This window comes from Panthera leo, chromosome C1, assembly GCF_018350215.1.
Source record: "Panthera leo isolate Ple1 chromosome C1, P.leo_Ple1_pat1.1, whole genome shotgun sequence".
Classification (NCBI taxonomy): domain Eukaryota; kingdom Metazoa; phylum Chordata; class Mammalia; order Carnivora; family Felidae; genus Panthera; species Panthera leo.
Window position 1 is genome coordinate 157,945,406 of NC_056686.1, and position 18,261 is coordinate 157,963,666.

The window sequence follows — 18,261 nt, forward strand, 5'->3', positions numbered from 1 at the left end:
TATTGAGTTATATGAATTCTGTGTATATTTTGGATATTAACCTCTTCTCAGGTACATGATTCTTCTAATATTTCTGTGACTTCAGTTTTTACATTTAGTTCTCTATTTGGAATTTATCATGATATCTGATATAAAGAATGGATCCAATTTTATTTTTTCCCATGTAGCTACCAAATACTGCTTTATGTTCTCTACAATAGTAAATTAAAACAGACCTATCAAAAAAAAAAAAAAAAGAAAGAAAAGGAAAGAAAGGTGAGAAAGCATTTTGTTTACTAATGTGGAAAGATCTCCATCAAGATAAAATGTTAAGAGAAAAATCCAGGAGAAGAAAATATGTACATTATACCACCACTTATGTGATCAAGTGGAGCTAGGAAAATTAATTTGTATTTGCTTGTCAAAACAAAACAAACCAGACCCACACATGTCCGGATACTGGATTTATAGCATAGATGGCACTGAGGAACAGTGAGAGAAGCATAGGTTTTAAAATAAATGGTGCTGGGTTAATTGGACATGTATATGAGAAGTAATTAATATTGACCCCTATCTCATACAGAACCTAACACATTTTGCCAGTTGTTTCAGTAATGTCCTAGAAATGCAAATGCAATGAAAAGGAAATTCAAGGTTGTGCTTGTATTTAGGTGTCATATCTCTTTAATTTCCTTTAATCTGAAATTGTTCCTGACTTTTTCTTTGTGTTTCGTAACATTGACATTTTTTTCTAAGAGCTCAAGCCGGTTATTTTGTAGAATCCCTCAATTTATTTTTGTCCAGTAGTTTCTTGTGCTTAGATTCAGGTTATAAACTTTTCACAGAAATACCACAAAAGCAATGTGTTCTTTTTAGTGCATCATATTAGGAGGTATATGCTGTTGACTTTGTTTTGTTATTGATGATAATGACTCTCATTTCTTGGTTAATGTGGCATCTGCCAGGTTTTTCCACTGTAACGTTATTATTTTATCCTTTGTAATTAGTAATTAAAGTTATCTTCTGGAGAGCTACTTAGAGGCTATGAATATATCCTGCTACTTCTCAGAAAAAATTTGTGTGTTTTGTGTGTTCATAGACAGAATTAGCAAGCTATTAGTATTTTGCCTGTTATGGCTAAGGAAAATCATTTTCCTTAATATTAGCTAGTGATTTTCTTTCCTAGCTAGACTTGCATACTCAAGGGTGGAGATGGTGTGCAAGTATTAGAAGGCCTAATTCTCTGAGTCTAAGCATGTTTAGCAAACATAAGGTTTCCTAAGCGTAGTATTGGTGAATTAATAGTTTTAAACAATAGGGCACCTGGGTGGCTCAATTGGTTGAGCGCTGGACTCTTGATTTTGGCTGGGGTCATGATCTCGTGGTTCGTGAGTTCAAGCCCCACATCGGGCTCCATGTTGGCAGTGCGGAGCCTACCTGAGATTCATTCTCTCCCCCTCCCCCTCCCCCTCCCTCTCCTTCTGTCCCTCCCCTGCTTGTGGTTTCTCTCTCTCTCAGAATAAATAAATAAACTTAAAAAATATATATTGTAAAAACTAGACATAGGTACTATGATTTCAATAGAACTATTTGCCAAGAGTGTTCTTATCAAGCCCTAAGATTTAATACCCGTTAGGATAGTAGTAAATGTTGTGAACACTTATCCAGTGATTATTTCATGCTTTCATTTTTATGCTTTGCATATATAATCTCATTTAATCTTCACCATAACTATATACACTAGGTACCATTGTTATCTCAATTTTTACATATGAAGAATGGAGGCTTAGAAAAATTAATTAACATGTTCTTTAGGGGCACAGAACTAGTAAGGATTAGAGGTGGCATTTGAATCCACACCTTTCAGATTCAGGAGTCTAAGTTCTTAACTATTATTCTGTTTCCTTTCTTAGTAAGAAGAAATCTGAGCAATTATTGGAAAATCCCATTGATTTTTCCTCCCTATATTTGTTCTCATTTTTATGGTTCATTAATTCACTAACTTGTAATATTATAGTTGACTATAATATGATATCTGTGTTTCCTATCTATATATTAGATTTTAAAAGATTGAAATATCTTTTTCTATTTTCTCACTTTTAATACTTTACTAAAATAACATTCTATGTCTAATGATATAGGTTTCTCATATAAACTTTTTTCTGTAATCCTCATGAAAGTTATTTCTTTGTTTCTTTTTAATTTCGTTGTGTTGATAATGGCTTTGGTTTTAAAAAATGGAAAATCAGGCCTATTAACTCTAACCATCCATTTCTTCTTGTCCATAGAGTTAGTAGTATACAGTTTTTATAATCTGTATTTTTTTTTAATGTTTTATTTTGTGCGCACGTGCTGGTGGGTGAGGGGCAGAGAGAAGGAGGGAGAGAGAGAATTGCAAGCAGGCTTCCTGCTGTCAGTGCAGAGCCCAGTGCTTGTCTCAATGACATGAACTGTGAGATCATGACCTGAGCCAAAGTCAAGAGTCAGACACTTAACCAACTGAGCCACCCAGGCACCCCTATGATCTGGATTTTAAAGATAATCTAAAAACTTTAAAAAATGGAAGCAATTATGTATTTTTAAATTAAGTATTAAAAGGATAATTACTATAATGATGGTATTAAATCTCACAGTCAAAAGTTTTGGTTCTCTTTTCTACATTGGGGTATATCCATTCATTCATTTGTTCTGATTATTTGCCTGCTGTGTGCCAGGAAAGATCTATTTCTCTGTCCTCAGAATGATTGTTTTTGTCTTTGTAGCCAACAAGCTCCAGGTTATTATTGTTTTTGTAAATTTTTTTCTGATCATAAAAATTGTATTTATTGTACAATGTTTAGAATGTGCAAAAATGGTGAGGGAGAAAATGAAAGAATATAAAGTCTTATAACCCACTTACTATATATAGTTTGTTACAATTTAATGAATTTATGAGCTATAAAAATGAGGTCAAATATGAGGGCAGGGAATCAATACTATTTTCTGGGAATTCCTCTAACATTGGTAACATTTTGAGATATTTATTTCCAGTTTCTTTTTTTCCATATATATATTATGAATTTTTAAGAACTATTTGAATCCTATACCAGTTTTAGAATCTGCTTTTTAAAATTAACACATAACTGGGGTACCTGGGTGGCTCAGTGAGTTAAGCATCTGACTCTTGATTTCAGCTCAGGTCATCTCACAGACTTGTGAGATTGAGCCCCATGTTGAGCTCTGCACTGACAATGCAGAGCCTGCTTGGGATTCTCTCTCTTCCTCTTTCTCTGCTCCTCCCCTGCTCGCTCTGTCTCTCAAAATAAACAAACATTAAAAAAATAAATAAAATTAACACATAACAACCAAATTCCCACATCATTAAAAATTCCTTAAATGACAGGGGTGCCTGGGTGGCTCAGTTGTTTAAATATCTGACTCTTAGTTTCAGCTCAGGTCATGTGATCTCATGGTTCTTGGGTTCAAGTCCCACATTGGGGCTCTGTGCTGACAGCACAGAGCCTACTTGGGACTGACACACTTTCTCTCTCTCTCTCTCAAAATAAATAAACTTAAAAAAATTCTTTAGATGACATACATTATTCATTCCTATTGTTAATCTTTTAAATTGTTTCTTCTTTTCTACAGTATCAGATGGTGTGTTTAGCAGTTCTTGACATGTCAGATATAATACTAGAACTATAGAATGACATGAAAGTATATAAATATTTTTTAGTTTTAGTCATTTATTTGATAAATATTCACACTGCTTGTCAGGCACTGTGTTACGTAGTACAGCATTGCTTTTTGAAAAGAGTGCCCTTTTATAAGCTTTTGCTGGCAATGTAGGAACATTCCTGTTGCTGTTCATCTTGAGTATGATCACTTTAAAAACATATTTTGGGCTAGTTTGATAGATAAAAAATGGGATCCCAAAGTAATAGAAATTTGTTTAATTTCTGGTAAAATTAGCTTCATATTAATATTAAATATTTCCTGTTTATTAGCTATTTGTGTACATTTTTTATGAATTATATGTTTAGAATATCTGTCCATTTTTCTGTTGGCATCTTATTTTTTAAAAATTATCTGAGTGATTCTTTATGGCTTAAAAATAGTAAACCTTATTTTTTCATAGGTGTTGAAACTTTTTTCCAAAATACATTTGTCTCTCAATTTTATATTACCTTTCTTGACATATTAAAGTTTTAAAATTTCATGTAGCCAAACCAGTCAGGCCTTATAATTCTTATTTTTTCTGATTGCTTTCATACTTAGAATGCCTCCCGAACTTGTCCATGATGTTTACCTTTATAACCTGTATTATAATGTGTTTCCTGCCTTGGGGTTTGCAATACCTACTTACATATTCTTTGTAGAATTTTCTTATGGGATGATTTTTAAAAATGTATCATCCATTTGGAATTTATTTTCATCAGTAGTTATGAGTGAAGAGTTAATATTTATTTTCAAAGAACTGGCTAATTTTTAAAGCAGTTTTACATCCTGTTTATTATATGCTAAATATTTGTATGTTATGGTTCTGATTAGGGACTCTCCACTTTGTTCTGTTGACCCACAAGCCTATGTCTGTGGCAGAAGCATGCTGGTTTACTTTATTGAGAAGATAATGTATATATCTCTGATCTAGATTAAGATTCTCTCCTTTTTCTCCCCTTTGACCCCCATCCATACTTCCCAATTTTTCTTTACTGTTCTCACCTGTTTATTCTTTCAGATGATCTTTAGAACCATTTTCTAAGCTCTTCCCTTCACTTGTGATTTTGATTAGAATTATTTAAACTTATAAGTGAATCTGGGGAAAATAGCTATCTTTACAGTAGACAGTTTCCTCAACTAGGAATATTCTTTATTTTTTTAAACTTTTTTATTTTTTAAGTAATCTCTAAGCCCAACATGAGGCTCGAATATATGATCCTGGGATCAGGAGTTGCACGCTTTACCAATTGATCCAGCCAAGCACCCCAGAACATTCCCCATTTTTTAAATTCATTTTTTGTTTCATTGTAGTTTTCAAACATTTCTTAATTATACATTCTTAATCGTATTTAATGTAAAGATTACTAAATTTTTGACAAGAATATATGAATAATTTTAATAGAAGATGTAATCTGGAGGTTTAGACTGATTTTAAATAATATTTGAAGGTCATTGCAATAATAATAAAAAAGCAAATAAGTAATAATAGCAAAAGGGAATTCACCTCTAAATTTGAGAAAGATTGCTTCTGTTACAAAAAAAAATTGTTGACACATAACGTAATAAAATAAATGAGAATCTAGACTTATGTTAGCCCTTTAAGCTTTTCAGTTGCTTATAATATCCCTATTTTAAGAAACTATATTTAATTTATTCATTTGAGATGTATTTCGTTTCTATACCTAAAAGCTTTGTAATTTGTTAGTCTTTAGGTTGTGACACAGAAGTTCTTAAGTCTCTTTGATTTTTATGCAGTAAAATATATCTTTGTATAGGTATGAGATTGAGCTAGTTTAACGTTTTTTTTTTTTGTTTTTTTGTTTTTATTTATTTTTGAGACAGAGAGAGACAGAGCATGAACAGGGGAGGGGCAGAGAGAGAGGGAGACACAGAATCGGAAGCAGGCTCCAGGCTCTGAGCCATCAGCCCAGAGCCCAACGCAGGGCTCGAACTCACGGACCGTGAGATCGTGACCTGAGCCGAAGTCGGACGCCCAACCGACTGAGCCACCCAGGCGCCCCGAGATTGAGCTAGTTTAAATGGATTCACAAAGTTCCTTTTAATTCTGAGTATTTTGTCAGCTGTTAGATTTAATGCAGCAGTATAATAATCCAAAATCATTTTTGTTCTAAATAGTTTTTAATGGACCAGTTTCTTACCACTTTCTTTTTTTATCCATAGGTTAGCAAGGATTTTTCAGTGTTATTTTTCTCTTTTCTTTTTGGGAACAGGTTTCATCTTCTTGGCATGTTTTCTTTTGAGTCGTTTGGTTCATTTCACTAAAGTAACTGTGATAAAACCATAGAAATACAAACATGTGTAGGAGTTAAGGGCCCTGATCTTAAGTTTATAATTTACAATGATGTTTCTTCCTTCAGTGCATTTTCTCTCTCTCTTTATGCTCTGAAGTCTTAACTGTCTAGTTTTTGTCTCTTTTGCCACCTGTATGTCCATCCAGCAATCCTTTGATTTTTCATTTTTTAATTTATTCAGCTAGTTTTATTAACTGTTTTAATCCAGCCATCAGGGAAATGATGGTAAACAAGATACAGTTTCTGTGGAATTTTTTTTTCAGCGTCTTTAACAGTGTAGAGGATGAATTGGGAGAACGTAAAATTGAGGGAGATTGAATAGTTAGAAGTCAGTGGCCATAGAGATGGCAAAGAAGGAATAAAGATAGTTGTTAGGACTTACTGCCAATTAAATATGGGGTGAGTAAGAGAAGATAGGTTTGGGATATCCCTAAGATCCTACCTTATTTATTCATTATATTTTTATGATTATACATTGTGCTAAATACATATAAATGTATATAAATATATCCATTGTGCTAAATACTAGAGGATATAATAAATAAGCCACATCAAAACTAAGAACATAGAAGGAAGAACAGATTGGTTATGGCTAGGGGAGAATGAGTGCAGTAGAGTAGAATGTTCATGTGTTCAGTTTTAGGCATGTTCAGGTTTAGCTGCCTGTTGGATATACAAGTGAAGATTGTAAATATTCAGGTAGTGGGTTTAAGAGATTCATAGCTAGAGATACAGACTTGGAAGTCATCAATGTGTAGCTGGTGATTGAAGTCATGGTTTAGGAGGTCTTTCAAAAAGAGTCCTTCATATTAAAAGAGAGTGGGAATTGGAGCCTTGGGAAACAGCACCAGTTCTAGGTTAGTCAGAGGAAGAACTTGTCAAGAAAACTAGAGTAATCAGAGAGTTAGAACAGAATCTGCGAGAGTGTTTCAAAAAGGCCAAGAAAATTTTCCAGATAAAAGTGTTCAACTGTATGCAAAGTCAAGGGTCAGTATGATAAAGTTGAAAAACGTTCACTAGATTTTGTAATTAAGAGATCATTGTTGGCCATGTGGAAAACCATTTTGGTGGGGATTTGAATACTAGGTGAACAAATGGTGCCTCCCTCCCTGTTTTTTTAAAAAGTACTTTGGGCTTGTTAAAAAAGATTGGAGAGACAAATAGGATTCATAGCATTAATGGAAGGTTAGCTTTAGAGAGGGAGGCAAGTAAATTAAAGGGTTATTTGTAGAGAATGGAGACACTGAAAGAGCTGTCTTCTTCCTCTGGAAGTTATAAGCTTCACAGCAGCAGACATTAGTTTACTTGCCAGTGCTTCCAGTGCCTGACATATAATAAGTGATCAGTAAGTATTTATTGAATGATGGAGCCTAATAAAAGAGTTGAGCAATTTTTGTTCATCCTAAATCTAGTCTGAAGTATAGCTTCAGAATTTATTGAATTCTTTAGAAACTTAAGATTTGCTTTTGTTTTCTGAATTAAAAATTAAACCTAAGATCAAAAAATGTATCCTTCTATAGGAGTTTTAAAAATTCTTAACAGATCTAGAATGAGATCTGCTTTAGAATATATTCTGTTCCTCATAGTACCACACATTGCTGAGGTTTCCTACTTTGTCTTTTATAGTTTAAGTTCTGCCTATTATCTTTTTTTTTGAAAGTGTTAAAGAATTTTTTGAATTTTGTTAGTCATAAAATTGAAACAACTTTTTAATAAAAAAATATTAACCATGCCTCTTCAATGTAACTTGTTTGCGAATTGTACCTGTTCTTTTTAATAATATGAACATTTACTTTTTAGCGTGAAGTTTGTGACAGCAAGTGTCCTATATGCCACCACATTTATAGTGAAACTAATCCTCTAAATTTCCAATTAATCCTTCATTTGATTTCTGTAATCTAAGAGATCAGAAAGACTCATAATCAAGTTAATGTATCCAATTGTTTGCTTAAATAAGATCTAATAAATTTTGTATATAATTTTTTCATATTAGGCAGAATCAAGGGAATAGATAGATTTAAAAGATTATACTTTTAGGCAAAAAACATGGCCCCTAACCTTTTCTTTTGAGATTTCTCAATTGTTTATGAAAGTTTAATTTCTGTTCCTTAGACATATATGTGAAATATAAAATGAATTAGAAAAGATATGCAATATTGTCTAAAGTAATTATGCATTTTTTTTAGGCAGGGAAATGAAGAACAACAGCCTGAGGTTCCAATTCTCTATCATGATGTTACATCCCTTTTGCTCATCCAGATCTTAATGATGCCACAACCCTTACGCAAAGGTATGTCTTTATAATTCCGATTCTTAAATTATATAGTATATATAATATTCTAAAAATAGTGGGGACAAATATTCAGTCTGCTGGAAATGTTTTGAGGTAAATGACTGTACTATTTTTTTATTAGTAGTAAATAGTTCATATGTCTAAAAGAAGATGACAATGAAATGAAGGTTGTTGTTGGATGTGTTCTTTGGAAAAGTGTTCATGTCTTTTGCCCACTTTTTAAAAGTTTTTATTTAAATTCTAGCTAGTTAATATACTGAGTAATATTAGTTTCAGGCATACAATATAGTATCTCAGCACTAACATACATCACCCAGTGTTCAACACATGTATACTCCTTAATCCCTGTCACCTGTTTAACTCATCCACCTACCCACCTCCCTTCTAGTAACCATGAATTTGCTCTCTATAATTAGGAGTCTGTTTCTTGGTTTGTCTCTCTCTCTTTTTTCCCATTTGCTCATTTGTTTTGTTTCTTAGATTACACATATGAATGAAATCATGTGGTATTTGTGTTTCTCTGGCTGACTTATTTTACTTAGCATAATACTCTCTAGCTCCATTGATGTCATTGCAAATGGCAAGATTTCATTCTTTTTTATTAATTCTTTCAAAGAACCAGCTCTTAGTTTTGTTAGTCTGTTCTACTGGGTTGTTGTTGTTTTTTTTTTTAATGCTTATTTATTTTTGAGATAGAGAACACAGGCAGGGGAGGGGCAGAGAGAGAGGAGGACAGAGGATCTGAAGCAAAGCAAGCTGTGTGCTGACAGCCCTGAGCCCAATGTGGGGTTCAAACCCACAAACTGTGAGATCATGACCTGAGCTGGAGTTGGCTGCCCAACCGACTGAGCCACCCAGGAGCCCCTGTTCTACTGTTTTGTTGTTGTTGTTGTTTCTATATAATCTATTTCTGCTCTAATATTTATTTTAATTTCCCTTTTTTCTGCTGGCTTTAGGCTTGATTTGCTGTTTCTTTTGTAGATCCTTTAGGTGTAAGGTTAGGTTGTGTGTCTGAGACTTTTCTTGCTTCTTGAGGTAGGCCTTTATTGCTATATACTTCCCTCTTCTGCAATCAGAAGGTTTTAGACTGTCATGTTTTCATTTTCATTTGCTTCCTTCTGTTTCTTTATTTCTTCTTTAATTTCCTGGTTAACCCATTCATTCTTTAGTAGGATGTTCTTTAACCTCCATGTATTTGTGGCCTTTCCAAATTTTTTCTTGTGGTTGACTTCACGTTTCATAGTGTTGTGCTCTGAAAATATGCATGATATGATCTCAATCTTTTTGTACTTGTTGAGGGCTGATTTGTGACCCAGTATGTGATCTATTCTGGAGAATGTTCCATGTGTACTTGAGAAGAAGAATGTGTATTCCGCTGCTTTAGGATGAAATATTCTAATTATATCTGTTAAGTCCATCTGGTCCAGTGTGTCATTCAAAGCCATCGTTCCCTTGTTGATTTTCTGCTTAGATGATCTGTCCATTGCTGTAAGTGGGGTGTTAAATTCCCCTATTATTATTGTATTATCATCAATGAGTTTTTTTATGTTTGTGTTTAATTGATTTATATTTTTGGGTGCTCTCAGGTTGGGGGCATAAATATTTACAATTGTTAGATCTTCTTGTTGGATAGAGCCTCTTTATTATGATATAGTGCCCTTCTTCATATCTTGTTACAGTCTTTGTTTTAAAATGTAGATAAGTACAGCTACTCCAGCTTTCTTTTGATGTCCATTAGCATGCTAAATGGTTCTTCATTCTCTCACTTTCAATCTGTAGGTGTCTTTAGGTCTCAAATGAGTTTCTTGTAGGCAGCATATAAATGGGTCTTGTTTTTTATCCATTCTGATATCCTATATCTTTTGATTGGAGCGTTTATATTCAGAGTGATATTGATAGGTATGAATGTACTGCTGTTGTATTACCTGCAAAATCAGTGTTTCTGGAGTTTTTCTTTGTTCTTTTCTAGTCATTGTTGCTTTTGATCTTTCTTTCCCACTCAAAGAGTCCCCTTTAATATTTCTTGCAGGGCTGGTTTAGTGATTATGAACTCCTTTAGTTTTTGTTTGTCTGGGAAACTCTTTATCTCTCCTTCTGTTTTGAATGACAGCCTTGCTGGATAAAGTATTCTTGGCTGTGTATTTTTCCTATTCAGCACTTTGAGTATATCATGCCACTGCCTGCTGGCCTGCCAAGTTTCTAAGGAGAGATCTGCTGCTAACCTTGTCTTCCCTTGTAGGTTAGGAATTTCTTTTCCCTTGCAGCCTTCAGGATTCTCCCCTTATCTGTATTTTCCAAATTTTACTATGATATGTCTTTATGTTGGCCTGGTTTTTGTTGATTTTGATGGGAGTTCTCTGTGCCTCCTGCATTTGGATGTCTTTTCTTCCCCAGATTAGGGAAGTTTTCAACTATAATTTGCTCAAATAAACTTTCTCCTTTTCTCCTCTCTTCTTCTTCTGGGATTCCTATTATAGGAATGTTATTAACCTTTATGGAGTTGCTGAGTTCCCTAAGTCTACATTCATGATCCAATATCTTTCTTTCTTTCTTCTTTTTGGCTTCATTATTTTTCATAATTTTATCTTCTGTACCACTTATTCATTCCTCTGCTTCTTCCATCTTTGTGGTCATTACAACCAGTTGGTTTTGCATCTCAGTTATAACATTTTTTATTTGGGCCTGACTAGTTTTTAGGTCTTTTATCTCTACAGTAAAGGACTTCCTGGTATCTCCTATACTTTTTTTCTAGCCCAGTTAGTATCCTTATAATTGTTGTTTTAAATTCTGGTTCAGGCATATTACTTATATCTGTTTTGATTAAATCCCTGGCCATGGCATCTTCCTGTTCTTTCTTTTGGGATGAATACCTTCATCTTGGCATTTTGTCTAGGTCTCTGTCCTCTGTGTGTGAGGAAAGTCTGTTATATTTCCTGCTCCTGAGAGTAGTGGCTATATTAGGAAGAGGTCATATACTGTCCAGGACCTCATGCTTCAGGAAATGTTCCTGGTGTATGCACTCTGCTATTGTGTATTGGCTGTTCTTTCGCTGTGGTCAGTCCTCTGCAGAGTTTCTCCTTGCCTGCAGTGAGGAGTGTTTGGATTTTGTCCATTGTGTGGTGAATTTTAACTAGGTGTGTTTTGGTATGCTTGTTAAAGGAGGCTAAATCCTGTTTCCTCTAGAGCTAAAGCTTTGGAACACTCTGTGGTCAATAGTCTCGGTGTGTGCACAAGGTTTGTGCTGGTCTTCTGGGGGGAGGCCCACTGCTGCTCTGAGTTTAAGCACAATTGTCCTAGTTTAAAAAAAGAAAGAAAAGCACTTGCAGAATGCAGGGGGACATGGCTTGGTTTAAGTCACTCAAGCCTCCACTGTGACCACTATTCTGCTTACTGGTCTGTCTGTGCTGACAGGCAGGGGTAAAAATGTCATTAGCCAGCTCTCTAGTCCCCCAAGAAGGGAGTTCAGGAAGCCCTCACAGAAGAGCATATGATCTCCCCTTGTGTGTGTCCCAGGCTTCTCTCAGGTCCCTGCCTTCACGCTGTGTGTGTTTGAGCCATCTGCCCACCTGGTGGCACAGTGTTCCTGCATCTCAGGTGTGCAGGCTGTGTTTCAAAACTCCAAATCTTAGGGACCTGATGCAGAACGGCCCGTGCTGATCCTCTGGGGGAGGGGTCTCACTGCGCTGTGACTAGTGGTGGTTTGTCCCACAAGGGCAATTGCAGGAACATGCAGAGACTTAGAGTTTATGGTAAAGCACTGCAAAAAGCTGGCATCCAGGTTAGCTGTCCTCAGCAGGTACCTCTGTTCCTATGCTAATGAAAAGGACAGTTCATTGATACCCCCTGGCTCTTTTGTCCCCAGAGAGGCAGTGCTACTTCTCTCAAATGCACTCAAGAAGACAAACTGTCTCTCCCAGTGCGACCCAGGGGATCTTCAGGCCACACTGTCTGCTCCTGGGCCTCCAGACTTCTAAAACTTTAGACTTTGAGCTCCACTGCTTGTAAAAACTTGGAATAATCACTCCCTTTCATTTTCCCTGTGTGGTTTTGGGGAAGGGTTTTTTCTTGTTCTGTGCTCTGTGCCCTGTGCCCTGTGTGCGTTCTTTCTCTCCTCTCTGATCAGGGCTTCCTCCCCTCAGCAGCACCATCAATTTTTTTCTTCCCCAAATCATGAATCCACACCTCCTACCTTCCACAATGTGGCCTTTTCTCCCTCTAGTTGTGCAGTTTGTTTTCTCAGTCCTCAGATCAATTTCTGGGGCACATGTAATGATTTGATATTTATTTAGCTGTGTTGAGAGGGACAAGGAAGCATAGGGTTCCCCTACTCCTCTGCCATCTTAACTCCTCCTTTCAAGGCCTTTTAATTTGTGATTTAAGAGTTCAAAAGTAGGAATCCATGAATCTCCTAAAATGATATAGGAAATTTTTATATGTACATGTGCATTTTTTCTCTGAGAAGCTCCATAGCCCTTAACAAGGTTTTCAAAAGGATCTTCACCCCTAAAAATTAGTTAGCTATAAATTCTCCTGAGGACTCCTGGTTATATGCAGTAATAAGGAATAATAATAAGGAAGTTGCTTTTGTGCAGTTGGAGAATCAGAAGTAGATTATAGTGGGATGAGAAATGACAGGGCAATGAGGAAACAGCAGAGAGAACTATCAAGAACGAATGTGGGGAGAGAGCAGAAGGTATGTGTGGATATATCAAAGGAGCTATTTTTGTTTGTTTTTAAGGTAGAGTTTTGAGCATGTTTAAATTTTTGCCATTTCTCCATTAATAACTGCCAGTGGTACTTTTACCTTAAGTGTTACTCTCTCCTGGAAGCCTTTCTCTTAAATATGTGTTTTTCCCTTTCCCATAATATCTTGTCTATAGTTCTGTTTTGACAGTTTTCTCAGGAAAATAATGGTAGATTTTCTTTAAATCCCCTGCTCTATAAACTATCAGTTCGTCTATGATTTGCATCATTTTACCTGTATCCCTAGTACCTACCTGCTACATAATATGCCCAGTAAATGTTTGTGGACTGGATATGTTAAATATCCAGTTGTCTTATTTTCTGGTAAATTGCTTATTTTCTATTTTGAAATTCAAGAAAGCTATTGCTTTGGTTTGAATCTTTATGTCTTATATTATGGTCTTTTCTATATAATGTTCTTTGAGAATGTTTGCAGTTTAGTAGACCCAAACCACAATTGCCCTGAAGTATACCCAAGGGAGCAGCTTTAACTACCTTATTAGTTGTTAGATGGACTCGGGATCTTTTCTCGGTGCTCTGTTGATTAATGCAAAGAAAGTCTTACTAAACTATTTGGGTTCTTCACTCATCAAAGAGAAAATAGAGTTGAGCGTATCACACAAAACACATCTCAAGTTGATTTTTGTTGTAGACTAGACTTTTTGAAGAGAGAACATGTGTACTTAGAAGCTCAGATCATGAAAGAGAAGATTGAGAAGATTTGATGTTTATATGGATATGTGCAAAGTGCTTTACTGAAGTAGTGCAATAGTATATTTCTTTATAAAAGTTTTTCATGGTAATTTTAAGAAAACAATAAAATGTCTGATACAGTCTTTAGATTGTGTCCTGTTTACTTGTATGATTTTCCCCCAAGAGTTTTATTACTTTACATATATTATACTTTGTCCTAAAAGAAGTTGGAGTATTTTGTGTTACCTTAACTCTAAAACACTTTATGGGAAAGGAATTTCTGCAGGCATCTGAATCCTGTTTGTTTTAATTATCTCGCCTGCACTAAGCATGGTACCTGTAGGCAAGCCAGTATCACCCCAGAAGACTGTCGGTTCCTTGGATTACTCTTATAACACCCAGCAAAAATGCCGTTACATAAAGAGGGTACTCACTAAATATTTAATTATCTTATTTTTGAAAATTTCTCATTGTGTGTTTATACATTACCCACGGGAGAGAATCTGGTTGAATCAGATTTTATTGGTATCATTAAAGAGTCACGCTGCTGTCTCAGTTATGTCAATACCCTTTGAACTATTTATTCCTTTTTTAGGATTTTTATCTTGCTGAAAATAAGTCAGAAATAAGGCAAAGATTTACACATGTTATCTATTTAAAATGTCTTCATTTCATGAGTTATGATGTTTACAACTTTTTAAAATGATGATTTAAATATAAATAATGAAACTGATGACTTCATGTTCTCAAATAGTCTAATGATGTGGATGTTGCACCTGTCTAGGAGGTCAGAAACTTCAGTTCTCAGACGTTTAGAATAGGAAGTAAGGAATATAATTTTCATTTTTGATTCTAAGGAAAAATTCACTTTTTAAAGAGCTATAGGCTAACATTTCTATGATACCAAACTCTGTGTCTCATGAAATCAGTTTTTTTAATTATTAAGCAGCCTTCCCAGCACCATGATCCCCCACCCTTGTTTCCTGTCATGTAGTAGCTCTATAATACTTAAAATCTGTGCCATCATGGGGCGCCCGGGTGGCTCAGTCAGTTTAGCGTCCGACTTCAGCTCAGGTCATGGTCTCACAGTCTGTGAGTTCGAGCCCCGTGTCAGGCTCTGTGCTGACAGCTCAGAGCCTGGAGCTTGCTTCAGATTCTATGTCTCCCTCTCTGCCCCTTCCCTGCTCATGTTCTGTCTCTCTCTGTCTCAAAAATAATTAAAAACACTAAGAAAAAAATTTTAAAAAAATCTGTGCCATTGTTCATGGTCTGTTTGCTTCTAAATGCATTTCAAGTTAAGTATTGGTCTTCCTTTGTTCACATTCAGGTGGTTTGATGGTGGGCTTTTGGTTTTGGTTGTTTTAAAATTTTTTTTTTTTTTAACGTTTATTTATTTTTGAGACAGAGAGAGACAGAGCATGAACGGGGGAGGGTCACAGAGAGAGGGAGACACAGAATCTGAAACAGGCTCCAGGCTCTGAGCTGTCGGCACAGAGCCCGACGCGGGGCTCGAACTCACGGACCACAAGATCGTGACCTGAGCTGAAGTCGGACGCTTAACCGACCAAGCCACCCAGGCGCCCTGGTTTTGGTTGTTTTAAAAGCACATTGACTGAGAGTAGATATCCAGTTTCCCTCTCCTTTTAAAATGTTGATAATTGGTTTGAAGGGCTTTGTTCTCTGTTGCAGCCTTAGAAGATAACAACCTGGGAACCTAATGTACATGTTATATGAGTGATTCCTTGTTTTCTTCCAAGTCCCTGAGAAACATTGACTTCACGTGGCAATCATTTAGTAAATATTTGTTACATATGTTAGTGAATGTGAGAACTTAAGCAAAAGCTTAAGCTTAAACTGCCATTTGAAATACTTGAAAAATGATGATCACCAAGGCAGATAAAATGACTACAACTAGGAATTAGTACATTGCTACAAGGAAAAGCTATGATTACTCTTATACTGGCTCTTATTTCCTTAAAATATATGACTTCTTTTTTTTTTTTTTTTTTTGAGTGTTTATTTTGAGAGAGAGAGAGTGCGGGCACATGCACACACAGGGGAAGGGCAGTGAGAGGGAGAGAGAGAATCCCAAACAGGCTCTGTGCTGACAGCCCTGATACAGGGCTCCATCTCATGAACTGTGAGATCATAACCTGAATTGAAATTAAGAGTTGGACACTTAAGCAACTGAACCACCAAGGCCTCCTACTTCTTTTTAAACAAACAAAAAATCTGTGTAGTTTACGATGGGAGTACTCATATATGAGTGATATTTCTGAGCAATATTAAATGACTTCCTCATTTTGTTGTGATTAGTAGACAAATTCTATTAATTTTCATCATTCTATTGAAACATTCAATTAAGTCATGAAATAGTCTTTCCTTGACTTTGATGATACCATCCTCTTCTGGTTCTCTTCCTATCTCTTTTTCACTCGTTTTCATGGCTCCTTTTTATTCACCTCCTCTTTTCACCATTTTTGGAGTTGTCTCTTAGTTCCTGTCCCTTTCTGAATTTTGTCTTCTTTCCCATAGTGTCAGTTCACCTGTTCTCTGATGATTCCCAAATCTCTAGCTGCAGTCGACAATTCCTTGGTGAATTCCTTAACTCATTTTCTACTCATCAAGACTTACTCTTTTCCTCTATTTCAGTCGTTCCATTTTAGTCAGTGCTGCTACTGTCTACTCTTTGTTATACAATGAAAGACACCATCATTCTCTACCTCCAAAAGGCTACCAAGTCCTATCATTTTTGTCATCTAAATACTTCTCTAATTTAACTCATTCTCTCCATCATCATCATTCTTCTGTAGTTCAGGTCATCAAATTTCTCAGGTATGGTACTTTTGCTGTCTGTTAATAGGTTGTCTTGCCTCTAGTCTTGGCTTGTTTCAATCCCTTTCTTCTAAAGAAGCAGCAGTGAACATTTTAAAATGCAAATCTGATATTATCATTCTCATGCTTAAAGTGTTTCAGTGGCTTATTACCCAGTCTGTATGCCTGTAGATATCAAACAAGTAACAAATACTAATATATTGGGGCAGCTGGGTAGCTCAGTTGGTTGAGCATCCGACTCTTGATTTTGGCTTAGGTCATGATCGCAGGGAACTGGGATCCAGCCCTGCATTGGGTTCCGCACTGAGTGTGGAACCTGCTTAAGATGTCTCCCTCTCTCCCTCTGCCCCTCTCCCAGCTCGTACTCTCTCTCTAAAAATAAAAAAATGAATAAATAAACCAGATATTTACTGATTGCCATTGCTGATCACTGTTTTAAGCATTTAGGTATAAACCTTATTTCACTTAATCTCTTTAAGGTAGATGAGATTATTGTCTCCATTAAATAGAATAGGAAATAAAGCAAGTGTATATTACTAACCTGCTTGAGATCTGAAGAGTCAGAATTTAAATCTAGACAATTTGGCTTCATAGCCTAAATTCATTCTTAACAATAATGTTATATACTGACTACTTGTGAAATAGTCTTTGGTTTGATGTAATTGGGAGTAGGAGACTGATAAGCTAGAGAATGAATGCTTGGCCAAAGAGGACAGTTACTACTCAGTTCCAAATCATTGTTGGCATGTAAAAATGTGGCCCCAGTGTTGTCAAATCTTCCTGTTTTTTTAAGAGTAAGGGGAATTCTTGACTTGTATAAGAAATATCCTATTTTTAAATGTCAGTAACTAAAAACTAAATAGGATAGAGGCAAACCAAACCTCTCTCTAGACCACAGATAGCCTGTAGTTCATAACCTTCCATCTTCAGCAATAAAGATTGCTTTCCTAGCCTCATCTATCAAAAATCACTACTTGTATTCTAGTTACACTGGACAGTTTACAGTTCTTGTAAACCTTAGGCTTTTTCTGTGCCCTCAAAACATGGCTTCATCTATCTGGAATCCCCCTTTCTTTACCTTTCCCTTCCCCCTTGCCTTCTTTATTATGGCTTATTTCTCTTCATCATTCAAGACTTAACTTTCCTCACTGAAATAGAAAGCTTTATTATTTTTTTTTTCTATGCCTTGCCCTTGAATTAGGTTAGTTCCTCCTCTTATTTTCTCCCAGTATACCATGTGTATACATGTAGCCCTCTGTTTCTCTCTTCCTCTCTCTCTCTCTAGATTGTAAGTTCTTATTGTCTTTATCCTGGCATATGTTCAGCACCTAGGTGTTAGGACATTTAGAAATCCATTTAGAGCTAGTCTATAAGCACAAAGGAAGAGCACTAATGTACTCACATAACCAAACTGTAGGAGTTAAGGGTAGTCTCAGGAATGACCAGAACCAGAACTTTGGATGCTGGCATCTTAGGTTTCTTGTCTTAATGGATCTGCTTTATTCAGTGTTACTTTAGACAGTCTGCCATAGACTAGGAACATGACCTGTGACACTTCTAGACTCACATTTTTATACCTTCCATTTACCTCCAGTTAGAAAAATCCCACAGCTGGCTCAGCTATAAGTTCCCACCCCGAGTCATCAACATGAGTAAGAGACAAGGCTCGCACGTGTATGCACTCACACGTACTCATTTTAAAATCAG

General features: G+C 35.9%; 1 protein-coding gene across 3 annotated transcripts in view; it reads left to right on the top strand.

Annotated features, from left to right (window-relative positions):
* Positions 1-18,261, top strand: part of UBR3 (ubiquitin protein ligase E3 component n-recognin 3) — a 235,953-nt gene that overhangs the window by 186,164 nt on the left and 31,528 nt on the right. For all 3 annotated transcript variants that reach the window (XM_042949066.1, XM_042949067.1, XM_042949068.1), the window contains exon 32: positions 8,177-8,280. In XM_042949066.1, the coding sequence (XP_042805000.1) occupies positions 8,177-8,280 (104 nt within the window). The remainder of the gene's footprint in view (positions 1-8,176; positions 8,281-18,261) is intronic.